This window comes from Pelobates fuscus, chromosome 3, assembly GCF_036172605.1.
Source record: "Pelobates fuscus isolate aPelFus1 chromosome 3, aPelFus1.pri, whole genome shotgun sequence".
Taxonomy (NCBI): Eukaryota; Metazoa; Chordata; class Amphibia; order Anura; family Pelobatidae; genus Pelobates; species Pelobates fuscus.
In genome coordinates, this window is record NC_086319.1 from 24,628,091 (window position 1) to 24,646,943 (window position 18,853).

The window sequence follows — 18,853 nt, forward strand, 5'->3', positions numbered from 1 at the left end:
ATGTGGTATTATCAGAAGTGGCAGACACTTGGTCTGAATTTCCCCAAAATAAAACATGTGGGAAAAAAACACAAATAATTATTGCCAAAATGTACTTAATTACAAAGCCTTGGGTATGTACTTTCTACAAATATATACTTTTATGTAGCAGTTTTAGATTATGTCATTACTATTAATGTTGTAATCTTGGCATGCCAAATTTTGCAAAGTTTTAGCTTTATAACGCTAATACGCTCCTTGCAGTGTTTGTTTAATAACTATTAAAAACTAAGTGAGATTCTAGACATATTGGACATGTTAGCAATCAGAAATTGTAATTTTTTTATTTTTTTTTACAGGCTTTGATAGGTACTTTAGGAGTCGTTCGTTAGCTAATAACCGAAGGAATGTTTGGTTTGCGGAGTTTTGGGAAGAAAATTTTGGATGCAAGTTAGGATCACATGGCAAAAGGAACAGCCATTTCAAAAAATGCACAGGTAAGCTACATAATGAGATATTCTCCAATCAGAATATATTTTATCACTGGGTACATGTGTGTCATGGTAGAAAAATAAAGGGCACTCTCCAGTCTTGCATGGAATTGTGAAGCTTGTTAGTTAGCCCAACGCAGTAATCTGTCAATGGTGGTATTAACTTAACGAGGATCATGCCTTTGTAAATATTCTAGTGAAGTCTATTCTCACAGATGACTTGTGTATTACTTGGTATCCAGAACATATTTGAAGTAAGGGCTGGATCGCGTTGGCATTCTCCGTTCATGGGATTGCTTAGGTATAGTATGAATACAACAGAAAATAAGCGCTCGCTACACAGTGCAAAAAAAAAGGAATGGGCAGCAGAGAATCTGTGAGACTTCCCAAAAATCTCACCAAGAGAACAAATATAGGTACACAGAGTGATAAACCGCGCCCTATAAAGTGAATATACAGTGCTGATAGTGCAAACAGAGGTATATATACTTATATATCTGATGACATCTGTGACTCCAAAGTATCTTTAAAAAAAAGGAAAAAATATACACAAATAGTGCAATATGTAGCAGCGCACTTTACACACTTTATCTAACATTAAATATTGCTGCTCCATATTGCACTATTTGTGTATATTTTTTCTGTTTTTTTCAAGATACTTTGGAGTCACAGATGTCATCAGATATATAAGTATATATACCTCTGTTTGCACTATCAGCACTGTATATTCACTTTATAGGGCGCGGTTTATCACTCTGTGTACCTACTTAAGTATAGTATGCCCATTCATTACTATTACTTTATGAATAAAATCTTATTGAGTATATCTCTAGAATAGTTAATATCGAAGATCTACTGAAGAATAATAAAATTCAAAATTTTCCCACGCTCTATATAAATTTTCACTTACAAAAGAAAGCTATTTCTAAATACTTGAGAGTAAAGAGCTACTTAAACAATCATTTGGTTACTGTTAAAACAAATACAATTGTTAAGTTAGAGAGTATGGTTAAGACCAATACTCTAAAAACATTAGCAGCAGACTCTTTAACATTGATAAGTGACGATGCTGAGACACCACTCCTAAATATTATTAAAAAAATGGGAACAAGAATTAAAAATAAAAATTGATTATAAAGAGTGGATTGACTCAATAAAATTAGCAAATAAAAAAAGTGCACTGCCTTAATCTGGTGGAGTTACACTATAAAGTATTAAATAGGCGGTATCTGGTACCCAGTAGGTTAGCAAAGATTTATCAGGATCACACAGATAGATGTTGGCGATGTGAAAGAGATAAAGAAGGATTGGCCCATATATGGTGAGATTGTCAACCAATTCAATTGTTTTGGCACATGATCTAAATTAAAATACAAAAATTGCTTAACAGGCCTTTTATATTTGAAGCTAAATTATTTTTACTCCATAAAAATGTATTTGATATCTTTGCTCAGTATTCATTTATAGTTATCCACATCTTGACTGCAGCAGAATTAATGATAGTCAAAAACTGAAAAATTGTGGTGACACCATGTTGGCTTTTAGTTAAAGAGCATTTGTTATATCAATTAAGGATGGAGAGGGATATGTGTAAATCATCTGATGATAACTATGAATGTTGGCTTGAACAAATTGCAAAGTTTTAAGGGAAAAATGCACTCCTGACAATTGTATCTCCTTTTTCTTTTGTCTTATAAATTTAAGACTTGATACAATTATAATTGGAGTCCCCCTGTCCCATTCTTCCCCCCTCCCCCACCCCCCGTGCAGGGAAACTGTCAAATGTGTTAAAAATGTTGAAATGTTGTAATGTTTATTGTAGTATGTGTTAATGTGTTCTCCTTTCCTGTTGTTATTGTGATTTGCTACTTTTATTGCAAATATGTAATGGAAAAAAGGAAAGGAAAGAGAGAAAAAAAGGAAAAAAACATATTGAGTATATCCATACACAGTGTGATGTGGAATAAGAAGACCACTTTCATGTGGTGACTGTTGTCATAAAATGGTATAGTCTACCAGAGAGATTTTCTTTTATATAAAAAGAAATGTACAGTTAGTAAACAGGTCAATAATATCTCATAAACCACCCACTATGCCTGCCTTCAGATGGTATATTTGAAAGTATTAAAACCTTTAGCAGTTACAACAACCGCAGAAATGTCTATGGTTACTGGTCAGCCTTCCATGATAAGATACCGCACCTCTGAGTCAATCAAACCCTCAGAAGATAGCTGTACCACCTAAACCTGCAAGATAGAACACATGGCTAGGCAACGTTAAAGGCTCCATGTCTGGGGCCACTAATTATATAGATTGCAAACTCATTTATTGACAGTGGCTATAACAGCGACTACAAGATGTGATCATGGGTCCCTTTTATTCTCAGCACTGAATAACTATACTTGGATACAATACCTAAACTATATATTTTACATGAAATTTAATTTTGATACCCAATCCTAATCAGTTTAAAACAGTTTAAAACAAAGCCTTCGAAGGTCTCAATGCTATGTATTGAACGGACCTTGGGGTAGCAGTGCTTACTATCTGTGAAGATACAAATATACAGACATGTGTTTGCATTCTGGTGGTATTGAGAGAAACGCAACAGAGGGTCATTAATATATCTATAAGCAAGGTGCATGCTTTTTTGTTTCTATACAAATATTTCAGACTTGATCTCAAATGTTGCAAGACAAGGATTACCATATAGCCTCTAAAACCTTGTATCACTTCAATTGTTCTATCCAAATTAGACTGATACATTAAAAATTAAATTTAAGAAATATAAATACATTTCTTATTTACCCCTGAACGGCAATTTATTCCTGACATTGAGATTGCTATTTTTAACCTATACAAAAAATTTATTTCTGTCAACTATAGGTATAGCAAAGAGCAAGACATAAAATATGAAACATTTGTTTTCAAGAACCTTATCCAGTGGTACATGTCACGAACGCACCCTACTTCAAGAATGTGCATGACATAGTTGTGGTGGTGAAAGGCTTAAAGATTCCTATTTGTCTGCACTCGATCTGAAATAATGATAAAATCCCACTTAACACCACCCACACATTATGTATATATTGCTATTTTAATGCTGCCACCACCAAGACAATTTATAAATGGGGTACTTTGGTTCCCCAGGTAACTTAATAATACAAATTCACCAAATACAACTTAGGAAAATATTTAAGCAATTGCAAAACACTAATTAGTCTCTTCAGGTAATGTGATTCTTTACCAGACAAAGGCAGAACTTAATAAAGGAATATTTATTATGAGCAAAAAAATGTAACAGTGCATACAAAAATATAGATGACAATCAAATTAGTTACACCAACAACAGATAAAAACAAAAGGGGTAAAATAACAGAAGTCCTAATCACTTACTACTTAGGTTTTTAAAGTAAAACTTCTGCCCAGGGGGTCTCTGGCAAGGAAGATGGTGACTCACTAAAAATTAGATTTTGGCCCCAAGCAAGTACAATTCACATCACAGTATCATTGGATATATATCCTGTGGATTACCAAGCCTGGCCCAAACGTGGATAGAAGGCGTCCCTATAGAGACACTAAGTGACCACCCCCTTGTGCTCCAGACCAACATCAATCTAAATGGAAACACTTGGTTCTATCTCCTCTTATGTACTTGCCACAGAAATAATAATTACATCTATGAATTTGTCACCATTTTGCCATTCCATTGATGAGTCACACTTCTTACTTGTGACCCAATACAAAGGACATCACAATCCCGCCCAATGGCATAAGTTACACAACTCATGTTTAGTCTTGACTAGAAGACTATGCTTGTCCCATTCTAAATATAATAAAAATTAGGCTAACTTATTAATCTGTGGGTAAGTATTAATGTTTCTTTTGGATATGATACTGGAACACAAGGCTAATGTCCATTAACATATCAAAGGACCCCCTATCTAATAGGGAATCTAGACATATGGCAAATTAGAGAGTTAGTTTATATTTAAACCAGACTTCCAGGCCACTTATGTGTGACTTCTCACACCTTACAGAGCAGCTCTGTGGGGGGTCTAAGCTTCAAAGAGGAATTTAGGTTGTCAACCTTTTGCCCTCCCATACAATCAAATTAACCGCTTTTGGAATTGACAATGCCACCTCTACCAAGCAGCCAGTGCACCTATGCACTACACACATTACAATAAATGACAATATTCCATAGTGAAACAATAAATTAGGCACCCTTACCGTGACAGTACATATTTAGGAAAACACGTTTTTGCATTACAAATCTAAATGAAAAAAAAAATAGGTTAAAAAAAGTTATAAAATAGTTATCATGGCTAAATCCTTTGGTATTCTAAACACTTTAGAGAAAAAGCTTTCCAATCTTGTGGTGTATCGGTAAGTGGAATTGATTTTAAACTGTCCGTGCTTGTATCATACCACTTGTATAAGAAGTAAATTGACTTTTTGATTGATGCCCTGGACACTGTAATGAAAAATTTACACATCACACCAGAGCTTTAGTTTTAAAGGGGACTCACTTGACTGAGTACACTTGCTTCTTTTAAAATCATAATATGGAGCACAGAAGAGCATCAGAGACTTGGTGTGGTATAAAGCAGAGCTAGAACAGTTATTATCCCACACATAGCCACATAGTAGAGCTAGGCTATGATTCTGTACTGTAATTGGTACTTGACTTTGAATACATATAAAGCTGACTCGGGATCTGTGCAATCAGAACACAACTACAATGGCAATATCTACAACCCAACACCACTTAACAATATATACAGCCCTCAAAGAAAGTGGAGATCAGGAACAAAAATATTGATTTTACTTGTTAAAATATTTTAATATCGGGGGGGGGGGCTGAGCCAACTGCCGATCGAGCCGGACGAACACTGTGGGAGCTCCGGACCGAGAGCCCTGCCAAAGGCTGTAATCGGCCGCCAGAACCACAATCGGTGCCCGGAGACAGGATCTACCTTCACCCCACACGATAGGGAAACGCTCCAAAAAACTCCGGGCAGATAGGAGCCCAGGAACCTGAGATATCGGCACATTCCTGCAGCAGCCGACCAGGCCTGCACCAGCAAAGATGGCGCCGGCGACGCCCTCCACCTCAGACTCATCTGATGCAGAGAGCTTACCGGAGGAACTATCCACCTTTCCAGAAGTACTTACTACCACCCACCAGCCCCCAAAAGAGGGAGATACTGCCCCCTCGACTAAAGCGGACATCAAAGCCCTTTTGCATGAGATAAGGGCCATGTTCCAAGCAGATGTGGTGGGGGTGAGGGAAGAAGTGGCCACCCTCACTGACAGGATTATCAAATTGGAGGATGACATGGACACGACGAAAGTGGCCCAAACAGCCACAGATAGTACCCTAGGCTCACTGCAGAAAAGCAATGAGGACGTGCTCAACCGCTTGGCTAATATGGAGGACAGGATGAAAGCAAAAAACGTGAGAATTAGGGGAGTCCCTGAGACCATAACTGCTGGTGAACTGCCACATTTTATCCGGAGACTCCTTGCTACACTGCTCCCCCCAAAGCAGGCAAAACAAGTTGTTATGGACCACTGCTTCCGACTACCTAAGGCCCCCAGAGCCCCTCCAGAGTCATCACGAGACATTCTTGTAAAGCTTGTCCGGGACTCAGACAGAGGCGCTATTCTGACGGCAACCAAAGATACCCCAGCACTAGCTTTGAGGGGCACCAACTGACATTTTATAAGGACATATCCCGCCATACCATCACCTGGCGACGGTCACTACGCCAACTCACTCAGCACCTCCAGGAAAGCAAAGTACCATATAAATGGGGAATACACAAGCTGACGGTAGAAAGAGGGGACAAGACACACTCACTCACTCACCTATCTGAATCCCACCATTTCCTACGGGACCTAGGTCTGCCCGTGAGCACCTTTCCCTTGCCGCAACAACCCTCCTGGTCAGTAGACCACATTACTCCGTTTGTCCCAAGATAGGCCGCAGGGGGATCCCGCGACCCACCACCATGAAGAGGACTAACGCATCAGCTTGTCCATCTCACCACACAAGCTCCATGCGAGCTCACTTTCTCTCTAGGTGTTAGCATGGACACTAAATATTGTTTGTTGGTTTTATGGTTTTTACATTTTTATTTTTTATTTTTTTATCTATGCTTTTAAGATCTTAATCTAAATTGGCTCCGTTAGTAGTAGCTACACTAGTTCTGCAGAGTTGTATACCCCCCCCCCCCCATTAACCTACCCACCATGCCTAATAGGACCAGTAGCTCCCACCAACAGGTAGACGCTGCGTGACACAGGCCGACAGCAACCACTTTTCATATTAGTTCTGATTTTGATTTTAAAATGAGTACAATTCACAACCAATGACGGCAGACTGAGGGCAAGAAAACTGTTATGACCACGGCAGTATGTCATAGGTACCCCAAGCAGTCCCCCTCCCCCCCCCATTAACCCAGAAGACTGTAGGTTTTAACACCCTTTGAATACGGCTGACTACCCTTTCTGTACTGTACAAGTGAGATTATCATCTATATTATAAAACATGCTGTATAACTGATATGTTCTGTTACAATGCAATGGCCAATGTTACACTGTTGATGACATGTCTTATGGAAAGTTGTGCACCTTATAAAGCACAACAAAAATAAAGAATTATAAAAAAAAATATTTTAATATCTTAACACAGTCTTTATGTTATTATACACTATCTTATTTTTTTTAAATAATGCATATTGACTTTTTTTATGAAATCACTTATCTTTCTTTTCCGCCCCTGCCCCTGTTCTGACAGCAATCTGTATTCACCTTTGATCAGCTTTGATCAGCTCTCTTTGTTGTAAACATATTTTATAAAATGGCCTGAAAATCCTGAAGACAGAAAGAGCAAAATATTTTTTTAAAAGCAAATGATATTTCCAAAATATTGAGCACTGGGTCAGATAAGAGAAAAGATACACAATGATAGCTGTCAGAAAGGGAGCTGGGAAAGGTAGGCAAGTGATTTCTTCAAGAATATATGGCATCCTATAATATGGTTAATTGAAAGCTGTTGAATTGGTACTGTCTGGGATGTTTAACCTGTTTATGAAGTCAGTGCAGAGTTTTGTTAATAGGTTACTTCAGGAACCTTGACCACCTCAGTGAAATGAAGTGGTTATGCTGCCTGGAGTCTGCATATGCAGTATTTTGAAGTTTAAACCTTAATGGAGTTTAACCCCTTTGCTAACAGAGGTCTAGGTCTAACTCCACCTCTGGCAGCGTTATTGTGGTGTTGCTGGCCAGCCTGGAACAAGAGTCCTTAGTTGGCTAATCTTGTGTATTTTTCAATACAGAGAATGTCATTCATTGGCTGAGGATGATCAGCTGATGCTCTCAACCAATGAATGGCCATCAGCTCTGCAGATACATGGTCACAACCAACAGGAATGGGCCCTCAATACCCAACAAAACAAGGTTACAGGGAAAACCATACCAAAACAATTTGCCCCATTACGAGAAAACAGAGTCTGGCTACTCCTGACATCATATAGGCTGTAAAGGTTACAATCCTTGGAGAAACCCTTTAAGTGAATAATATGTATATGGGTTTTATCTCCTTAAATACCCTATTGGTAGAAACCCTATGAATAGAACAATACTAACAAAGCAATACATTAAAGAATGATTGTGTTAAAACATTCTATTTAGTCTAGTATTGATACTGTAGAAGTGAACAGTTTGCTTTGTCTGTTACTTTAAGCCACTGGTTAACGTAATTGTGATAATGTCTAATAGATTTATTTGAGAAGAAACTGGTCAAAGATACATAATATGCTGTGGAGTTCAGACGAGTTTATTATAAGTGCGTTAAAGAACATTTCGGAGTTTTAGAACTCGATACAATAACTTGAAAGAAAAAAGTAAAAGCAGCCACTTACACTGACGTTTTGATATTATCGGGGTTTTTATTCTTTATTCAAAATGTAATTTGTTTGAAAAATTCACACAATAGATATGGAAACATTGGATGATATGGAAAAAATGAGAACAGCGATTGTGAATGCTTCAAAATAAGAGCAGAATATCACATCTACAAAAAGGCATTGCAAACTCGTGTGGTGTTAAACTAAATTTAAAGAAAATATACTGAAATATGGTCTGTCTACCGATACTTATTCTGGAATAAATCCACAAAAACATACAATGAAATGTGATAAACCAATATAAAGTTACAAATACATAGAAAAATATGTAGAAGAAAACACTTGCCACAACCATAACCACTATAGGATGCTGAGTGCCAGTCAGAAGCTAGAATCTTCTGCATGGAGCTTCCATTAGCTCTCTGGAGCCAAACCCTTCCATGCAAGGCCAACTCATTGGCTGAGAGCATCAGATGATCACCACTTAGTTCAGTGCACGGAGCTTACAGCAAACAGTTTGACTACTTACATTACAGACACCAGAGTGTGCTGTAGGGATTATGGTGCTTGGAGTATTATTTTATTTAATTAAACCTCAGTCTTAAGTACATGTTTGCTGACTATAAAATCAGGCTCAACAAGTTTGTCTGCTTTTTATGGCAATGTGTCCCATCAAAGTCAGAGTCTTGTTTCCTGTTATTCCACCAGCGCACAGCAAAGGACCTGCAGTCCATCAAAATCCACTGACTCATGTTAAGGTGACGATCAAGCCGGAAACCTTCATTTCAAATACACATTCATTTAGCTCCTGTCTTTATTCCATGGGTTTCCTGTGGATTCCAAGACTACTTGCCGATCATTGTGTTCTTGTCTAGTCTGCTCTAACTCTGCATTTATTTGTATTATTTTTATTATTAATATTATTATTATTACTATTGACATTTATAAAGCGCCAACAGATTCCATACCGCTTTACGATATTATCAAAGGGGGAGATTTAACAATAAATGAGACAATTACAAAAACTTACAGGAACAATAGGTTGCAGAGGACCCTGCTCAAACCAGCTTCTATATTAATATCACCACGTTGTATTTGTATATGTATGTACTAAATTAAAATAAATATATACATTTTTCCAATACACATTAGTTCAGAAAGAATAGTTCTGAAAGATTGTGTTTCCAAAACCCCACCTAAAATGCTTTCTAAAATAGACAGATAAGATCAGGGAGAATCATCCCTTTGCTGTGTACAATCCGTTAATTTTATAAAGTCTCTTCACACATACAGGGCCGGTGCAAGGATTTTTGGGTACATAGGCGAAGATGAATTTTTCCACCCCCCCTCTAAAATTAACATCTTCACCTATGTGCCTCCTAAACAGCCCCTCCCTCTTCCCCGTCCCTTAGTGTTCCTCTCCCCTCCCCTCCCCCCTCTTTTCCCTGTCCCTTGGTTTTTCTCTCCCCTCCCCTCTCTGTCCCTTGGTGCACCCCCCACTCTCTTAGCGGTCACACTCCCCTTCCTGGTGTGCCTCCTACCTGTCTTGTAGCGTTGCGGAGCAGACCCTCTACAGGAGCTTCAGTTTTCTGTACCTGGCTGGACAGACAGGAAGTGCTCTCTCAGTGAGCACCTCCTCTCAGTCTGGCCGGGTACAGGAAACAGAAGCTCCTGTACTGCACTCCGCTCCGCCACGCTACACTCAGTGGTGTATACACACTAACAGCCACTCACACTCAATGACAAAAACACAGACGTCACTGACAGACACAGACTCACTGATCTGACACACACTCATTCATTCATTGACAGACACACACTCAATCACAAACATACTCTCACTGATTTGACAGACACTCACAAACACACACACACACACAGACACACACATTCATACAATCATTCACAGACACACACAGACACATACACACACTCACATACACAGACACACACACTCACAGACAAACACATACACAGACACGCACACACAGAAACACTCACAGACAAACACATACACAGACACACACTCACAAACACATACACAGACACACACTTACAAACACATACACACACTCACACATACACACACTCACAGACAAACACATACAGACACACACTCACAGAAAAACATACACACACAAAGACAAACACATACACACACTGACAGACACATACACACACACTCACAGACACATACACACACACTCACAGACACACACTCACAGACAAACACACACTTACACATACACTTTCAGACACACACTCACAGACAAACACATACACAGACACACACATTTAGACAAACACACACTCACACATACACTTTCAGACACAGACACACACACAATCACAGACACACACACTTTCAGACACACACTCGCAGACAAACACATACACAGACACACACCAATTTAGACAAACACACACTCACACATACACTTTCAGACACAGACACACACACTCACACACTCACACATACACTTTCAGACACACACACTTTCAGACACACACTCACAGACACACACATTCACAGACACACACACAGACACACACACACATACACTTTCAGACACACACACTTTCAGACACACACACTCACAGACACACACACTCACAGACACACACACTCACACATACACTTTCAGACACACACACTCACACATACACTTTCAGACACAGACACTCACACATACACTTTCAGACACACACAATTAAATATTAATATCCACCCAGCCTCCCTACCTGGAGAGCTGGTGTGGATGTGTCCCTGGGGTCCAGTGGGGCTTCCGTGCGGCGGGCGGCAGCGTTCTAATGAGTGGCTGCGAGGGAGCTCTAACCTGTCTGCTCTGCTCCCTCGCGGGCTGTCTGCTGATGCCGGGAGCCAGAATATGACGTCATATTCCGGCTCCCGCAGCATCAGCACACGGCGCGCGAGGGAGCAGAGCAGACAGGTTAGAGCTCCCTCGCAGCCTCTCATTAGAACGCTGCTGCCCGCCGGGGGTCCAGAAGGTAACCTGGCAGGAGGGAGCGCTTCCCTCCTGCCGGTCACTGAAATCTGGCGCCCCCAGAGCCGGTGCGCCCTAAGGCGGCCGCCTGTGCCGCCTTATGGACGCGCCGGCCCTGCACACATATTAAAGCCCAGCTTTGTGTGCATGGCTCAGAATTAGAATGAAAGAATGTCCAACAAGATCTGCTTATATTGCTAACTCCATAGCTGTTGGCTGCCAAAGCCCTTCTTTATCCCACCCAAGGACAGACGTTATTTAACATAAATGGACTACACCTATATCACTTTACGGCAACTCAATCTAATTTACTGTATGTGTCCCACTGGCAACATAATTCTGATGATTACACCGGCTGTTCTGATTGTGGCATTCTTAGACATCTGTCTATATTAATGTAAGATAGGACACACAGTTTTAGATTTGTGTATTATGTATCATGTTATGTTACCCTTTATATTAGATATCAAGCTTTACTTGTGTGATTCCAAATTGTTCATCAGAGTACATTTAAAGATAGAAAATTCCAATCTTGCAGCTCAAGAAGCAATTAACCTAGGTTCAGTTTATCTGATTTTTTATTTGTTCACTCTGTTGTATACCTCATATAACCTGTCGCCATACTGTCCACCTCATAATGCTTTCTCCGTATCCATATTTTGTAAATCACATCATCAACCAACTCTAAAAGATAAATATGGGTATCATTTTGTTAATTATAAATCATTGAAATGACCGCTGGTGTTGTGATTTAATTGTAGCTACGATATTTCTAATAGCACACCGTTATCGACACTGTTTAGAGAGACTAAAAAGAGCAATGGAAATAGTTTGTCAAATTCCTGAATTTAAAAACTTAAAGGGACACTATAGACCCAGAAAAAAACACAGCTTATTGTATTTGGTCTGGTGAGTATAATCAGTCCCTGCAGGCTTTTCACAATAAAAACTTTTCTTTCTTTTTTTTATAAAAAAAGGCAGTGTTTACATTACCTCCATTGGTCCCTCCTCATATGGCTACTAGAGGTGCTTCCTGGGGCAGTACTGCATAGTGTACACCGCTGACATTAAGTGTCTCCACCCTCTGCATGGAGACACCAAACTTTCCTCATAGAGATGCATTAATTCAATGCATCTCTATGAGGAGCAGCTGATTGGCCAAGGAGGTGTTTGGCTCTGCCTCCACCCACATCCTTGACAGAGATCATCAGAATTGACAATCTCAGCCAATTTCAGTCAATCCAATGCATTACAGATGGAAAGACAGATGTTACTGAAAACAATTTAAATACAACTTGTAAATACCAAGGGTTTGTAGCATAGCAGGTAAAAGGACTAATTGCCCACTCCCAGGTTGACTTTTTAACAGATAATAATATTATTAAAACTTGTTGTTTCTTTAAAATTATATCCAAAAACTTGTTGACAATATTTACTTTATTTTACAATTCATAATATGCAATCAGTGGATATTATTCTACGTTCAATTTATTTTTTACATTTTCCTATTGTTATAATAATGGATAATATGTGAAAAAAAGACACATGTATAATAATGTGCAGTATTCACCCAAAAGGGCTGCAGCCAATAATGGTGGAGTCATGTACACCTTTAACATATGTAAACAAAAATATCATTAGCCCTTAAAAGACAAATATTATAATGCAATTACATTTTGGTTTTGTTGTCTGTTTAATTATTTCACAGCTTACACTGAGATTTAAAATAATTCCTTTATATATTAACCAATAAATCTATTTTTTAGACTCAATTCCCTCTGTCCTTATTTTCTGTCCTATAGACCCTCTTTTTCTAGGAATTCCATATTGTTGATGTGTCTAAATGTGTGTAACAGAGCTCCACAGCAATAATACTCACTGTAATAGATGTGTTTACAAATCAGTCTGTGTAAATAAGATACATTGTTTTTGCACTAGATCAAATTTTAGTTGCATAAATTGTTATCAGTAATTCACCTAAAACGTATAATAATAAGCTCCACCCCTGGCCACCCTTCCCCCCACTCACACCACTAAAATTAAAGTGTACCTCTGTGTTAATTTGGAATGTTTGGAGTTATGTTAACCAGAAAAAAGAGAATAACGACTGTTTTATGTTTGTGAATGTGATGTTAACTCTTTGGGTGCTTATTCATATTGCGAGGATGCAGTTTAAATGATTCATATTCTGTTTGTGTTCTTTTTTTCTGTAAAATGCAAGTGAACTTAGATCATGCTGGTTTTATCCAGAACCTGCCGTACCGTGCCGTATATCAAATTCAAACATAACACATTCATGGATTTTGATTATATCGTAATTTATAATCTAGTGTATAATGCTATCCGTACACAACCTGAATTAAAAGCATAGTTAATTTCACGATTGAACATCTAACAGAATTGAACAGAATTAAATATCACTCTTCGAAGGTGTGTCTTTCTAATTCCCATCAATTCAAATTTCAGTTTTGACCTTTCCAAAATGTTTAAATGCACATTTTATTTACTGAAACAAATAATGGCTATTTTATGCCAAATGATTTTCTGTTGCTTTTTCTTGTCACTAGATAATATCTAATCATTTTTCAACAACTTTCTTTTTAATAGACTGTTCCTTAAATTATTTTGATTACAGTCCCATTTTGGCGTTGAAAATCCTAGGATTTAAAATAATGGATTTTTGTAGATGCAATTTTTTTTTGCCATTAGGCGTTATGAAATATTTGTATTATGTGTGCGCCTGTTCAAGGAAAGTTTTTAAAAGGATGTTGTGAAAAGAGTTTTATACCTAGATAATAACAGTATTACAGTTACTTATCATGTTTTATTACTGTATTGAAGGGCATATTGCAATTTCGTATAGTATTCCGTGTGTGACTGTTGCACTGTGTAATCTGTCATCCCTTAGTTAGTAGTTGCCAACACTGTTATTTTAAATCGTATGCACTCCAAGACCAAAAGAAAATGAAGTTTCTGACCTTTCTATGACATTTTGAAAGACTGAACTTAAACAAAATGTAACAGCAACTGTTAGCACACACAAAACTCTTCTGCAAACCGGTAAATAGAATGGTTTGCTAATTTTCCTGAAACATAGCCCTCGCTTAGACAGAACAAAACAAACAATCCTATGATAGGCATTAAATTCAGTGCAAAATATCACTAGATGCTGGAAATTCAAAGAAAAGTAATGTACCCAAAGTGTAATGTGTAAATAGTTTTAGAAATGATCAATGTCAACTCTGTATGGCTGCCCATTATGATTTCGTTCAACTTATTTTAGCAATTTTTCGTATATATTGTATGCATTGAGAATGTATTTAATTTGATTATTTTGCCTTAGAAAATTATTTTGTTATATAGGAAAAGGAATACTAAATCAAGCCAAATAAAATTGCTATTTGCAAATATGAACGATTCGGGAGCTGGTGAAATCACAAGACAAGCAGGTGTCATAGGGGTGCCAAAATTGGGAAGTATTTCTAAAAGGTTTTAAAGGGACTGTTAAAGCATGGGTCACATGTCCTCAATTCTTCTCCATGAGAAGCATATAATTGGATTAAAGACATTAAGCCTGATAACTTAAAGGCAGATATAACATCAGTTAGAAGTGTGTTTTGACGTTAAGGGACTTATATAAAACGATTAAGGAACAAAGCAGAAGGAAAAAATATTGAACATTTTAAATAGTGATCATGTACATGAATTTGTTTTAAAACATATCAGAAATCTGAATAAATTAGAGGATCACAGATTGGTAAGAGTTTCTTAGACAAGAAACAATTAATTTTACATTTTTTTCCCGACCGGGAGTTTTTCACAGTCATCACCAATGGAGCTTTTGCTTATAGAAATTACATGTAAGTTGGTATAAGTAGATCTTGTGATTGCTAAGGCATTTGCTATTGTCCAGTTTGAGTAATAAGATGGGCAGGATCAGAATGTGGTAACTGTATGACATCTTTAACTGAAAGTAATGGATGTCGACTGGATTAGGACACGGAACTGGGAGCATAATGGAAAAGTGACACGCTAATTCCATGCACTTGCATACTTAAACTCCGTACATCAAACATGATTAATTATTAATTACAATGCACATCATTGTGGTATTCAAACATAACTGAATACATCAAAACAAATGTATACCAAATCTTTCATTCCTAGTTAACAACAAGTTTTGAACATTTTGAGCAATATCCTCAACACACAGGTCGACAACACAAAATGTACAGCAAGTTGCGTATGAGTCATATTATACATGGGTAAAAATAAAATCCACCTCTATAGAAGTATAACGCTCATACAAAATTGCTGCTACACCTCACGGAACATTATCGAATTATTAAAAACTTTATTTCATTCAAAGGTTACACTTGATGACAATAATTTAACTCGCCAGTAGAGTTTTTCTTTCAGACTGTAACTTTATGACTTTAAACTTTTGTCTGTGGGGTTAATACACTAAACATATCACTTGCCAACCAATGTTTGTGGTGTTGGAAATGTACTTAGCAGTGGTTCCCATAGATTCTATAATCCCTGCATACCAAGTGGGAGTAAATATTATATGTATCATAATAACAATAATAATAATAATAATAATAATAATAATAATATATATGTATAAAACATATTAACTAATATCATTTGTTTTTATTTTTCATAGCCAAATTGTCTATGCTTCCAATTTGACCTTAAATGTGAAATTCACTTTGAATTCTCACTTTAGTGAACAACCCTGGCAATCTTTTGTGCCCCATCAGTGATCTTTGATTGTTTTCAGTGTGTATTAATCTGAGTATGGGTCAATATTTGATCATAAAAATATATATATAGTGTTTAGTTATGTAATTTGTATTAAAACTCTTAAAAAGGGACACAGTAGGCACCCAGACCACTTGAGTTAATTGTTGTTGTTTGGGTGCTTGTCTGGGTGCTGTGACCCTTTTGCACTTAGTGGCGCAATGTAAGTCTTCTCTCTGTGGTTGTCTAACAGACAGCCACTAGAGGGCTTCTGGAATCCAAGTGGTCCACACGGACTTCCAGCGTCAGATTTTCCACATAGTAAAGCAATGAATAATGCTTTCCTATGGGGAGGTCTAATGGCATGTGGCCATTGCTGCGCATGCACATTAGGTCTTCCCCGCAGACGTCAGCGGGGGAGGAGCGTGGGCGGAGCCTGACCCAGCGCCAAGGGACATCGGCACTGGATTCAGGTAAGTGGCTGAAGGGGTTTTAACAAGTGGGTTTGTTTTCCTGGCACTATAGGATCCCTTTAACTTAGAGCTGGAAACCATCTTGCTAATATTTCATCCAAGTAGCCACCAACTTGCATATATGTGGCTGCGGTAGACAGATATTCCAGCTCTATAATTTTGATCTACAATGTAAAATATGCATTGCAATCCCCTGCTTAGTTTTTTATTGTAAAATAGATTTGTATTACTTAATAGTTTACTGAGTTTTTGCTTGTCACCACCATATTATGCATTACTATTTTTCAAGTTACATTTTACGTTTTCAGTGCGGTGTTCATATCTCTACCTTTACATTTACATTAACCCCTTAACGCCGTTACGCCGTTCCATGCCGTGCGGCATTATAAGGGCTTTAAAGCCGTCGCGATCCTCTTCTGGGGGGCTGCCTGACAGCCTAGGCAGCCCCCCCCTCCGGCAAATGAGGCCCCCGGGGGCCATATGATCGCTCTCAAAGAGCGATCACATGGCCCCCTATAGCAGGCTATGGATCTGCCAGCAGGTGGACTGTCTAAAATATCAGACAGTCCCCCTGCTGGTGGGAAAGTAAAAATAAATAAATTAGACAAGTGTAAAAATAAATTAAATATATTTATATATATATATATATATATATATATATATATATACATATTATATATATGTAACGTCATACAAAGTGTATTTTAATATTAATATAAGTATATATATTAATATTAAAATACAGAAAAAACAAAAGAACAAACAGTTCTGTGTCTCTGTGTCCACCTGTACACACTACCCCAAAACCACCAGGAAGGGGCAGTAGCAGGTGTCACACAAAGACAGATGTACCGATATGAGACTCCAGATATCTCAAAGGGGCTTAACCCCAGGTGGAAAGAAGGCACATACCAGTGTGGGAAATGTAAGGCGTGTAAGTTTATACGCCGACCCTCTAAAACGTTCTCAGACTCCTCAGGTACACAGGAATTCAGAGTAAAAAACTTTTTTAATTGCCAGTCTAAGGGTCTTATATACCTGCTTTCCTGCTCATGTAAAAAACTTTATGTGGGAAAAACTTCCCGGAATTTTAAATTTAGAATAAGGGAACATGTTAACTCAGTTAACCCCAAAAGACAAATTGACACCCAAGTTTCCAAACATTTGAAACTGTACCATGGTGGGTCACCTGAAGGGATCAGATTTAGTGGTATTGAAAGAGTCACCCTGGGACCAAGAGGTGGGGACCTAGATAAAAAATTACTCCAAAGGGAGAGCTTTTGGATCTATGAGCTCAAAACCCTGTCACCCTCTGGATTAAACGAGGGCTTTTCATATACATCCTTTATTGCAGATTATTGATACCTCCTCTGAGACATATATACCCATCTGTGTCTATATCCCACATACGTTCTGTATATATACACCTGTATATCTTTGTAAATATGTTTAATGGGCCTGATACACTTGTAAATTTGTAAATATAGCGTGTGTTTTGTTTCACAATGTGTATACTTTATTTCAAATTTGTATTATGATTATTATTATTTTTTTCTCTAGTATTTTTTTCTTTAGTATTTTTTTATCATTTTGACATGAATACCGTACAAAGACCATTAAAAACAGAATATCTTGATGCCAGTAGTGCAATATGGAGATAGATATATAATCTCCACAATACCTATGTCCTTCCATCTATGTATATGCCTTCAGTTTAATTATAATATTCCTAAATATACTACATAATTTGGATATACCCTCATTAGGTAGCCTTATTTCCATCTGGTCCTCTTTTGGATATATGACTACATTCTACACAGTAGGGAGGATATATGGGTTGGATGTACCACTTTAATTGGGCATTCCAGCCTGTCTTTCAATTGTCTAAGAATCATATATATTTTAAATTCTTATCCAAACTCTACTGTATATATATATATGATAAACCACTGTATGATATAATACACTGTATTAAATTTGGGGAGATTGTACAAGATTATCCTGTGGCTATACCTGATGGAGGTGAAGATTTGGCAATCTACTTATCATATAGCCTAGATATACGTGATTTGCTATATTAGGGCACGGATGGGGACCTGTGTACATGGATATACTTGTATTTATTTACATCGTTGGCATTTCTGGCCGATCCCCCCCATTAATACACTTCAGTTTGCCCTATTATCCCTTCGTTCTCACGGGTTCGCCCACATGAGGATGAGGGGCGGGGCTAGGTTACAATG

General features: G+C 37.8%; 1 protein-coding gene across 1 annotated transcript in view; it reads left to right on the forward strand.

The window, feature by feature from the left end:
* The window catches only part of GRM8 (glutamate metabotropic receptor 8), an 827,801-nt gene that overhangs the window by 490,658 nt on the left and 318,290 nt on the right, over positions 1–18,853 (forward strand). Inside the window, exon 6 of the mRNA XM_063446806.1 lies at positions 339–476. Coding sequence (XP_063302876.1) covers positions 339–476 — 138 coding nt within the window. The remainder of the gene's footprint in view (positions 1–338; positions 477–18,853) is intronic.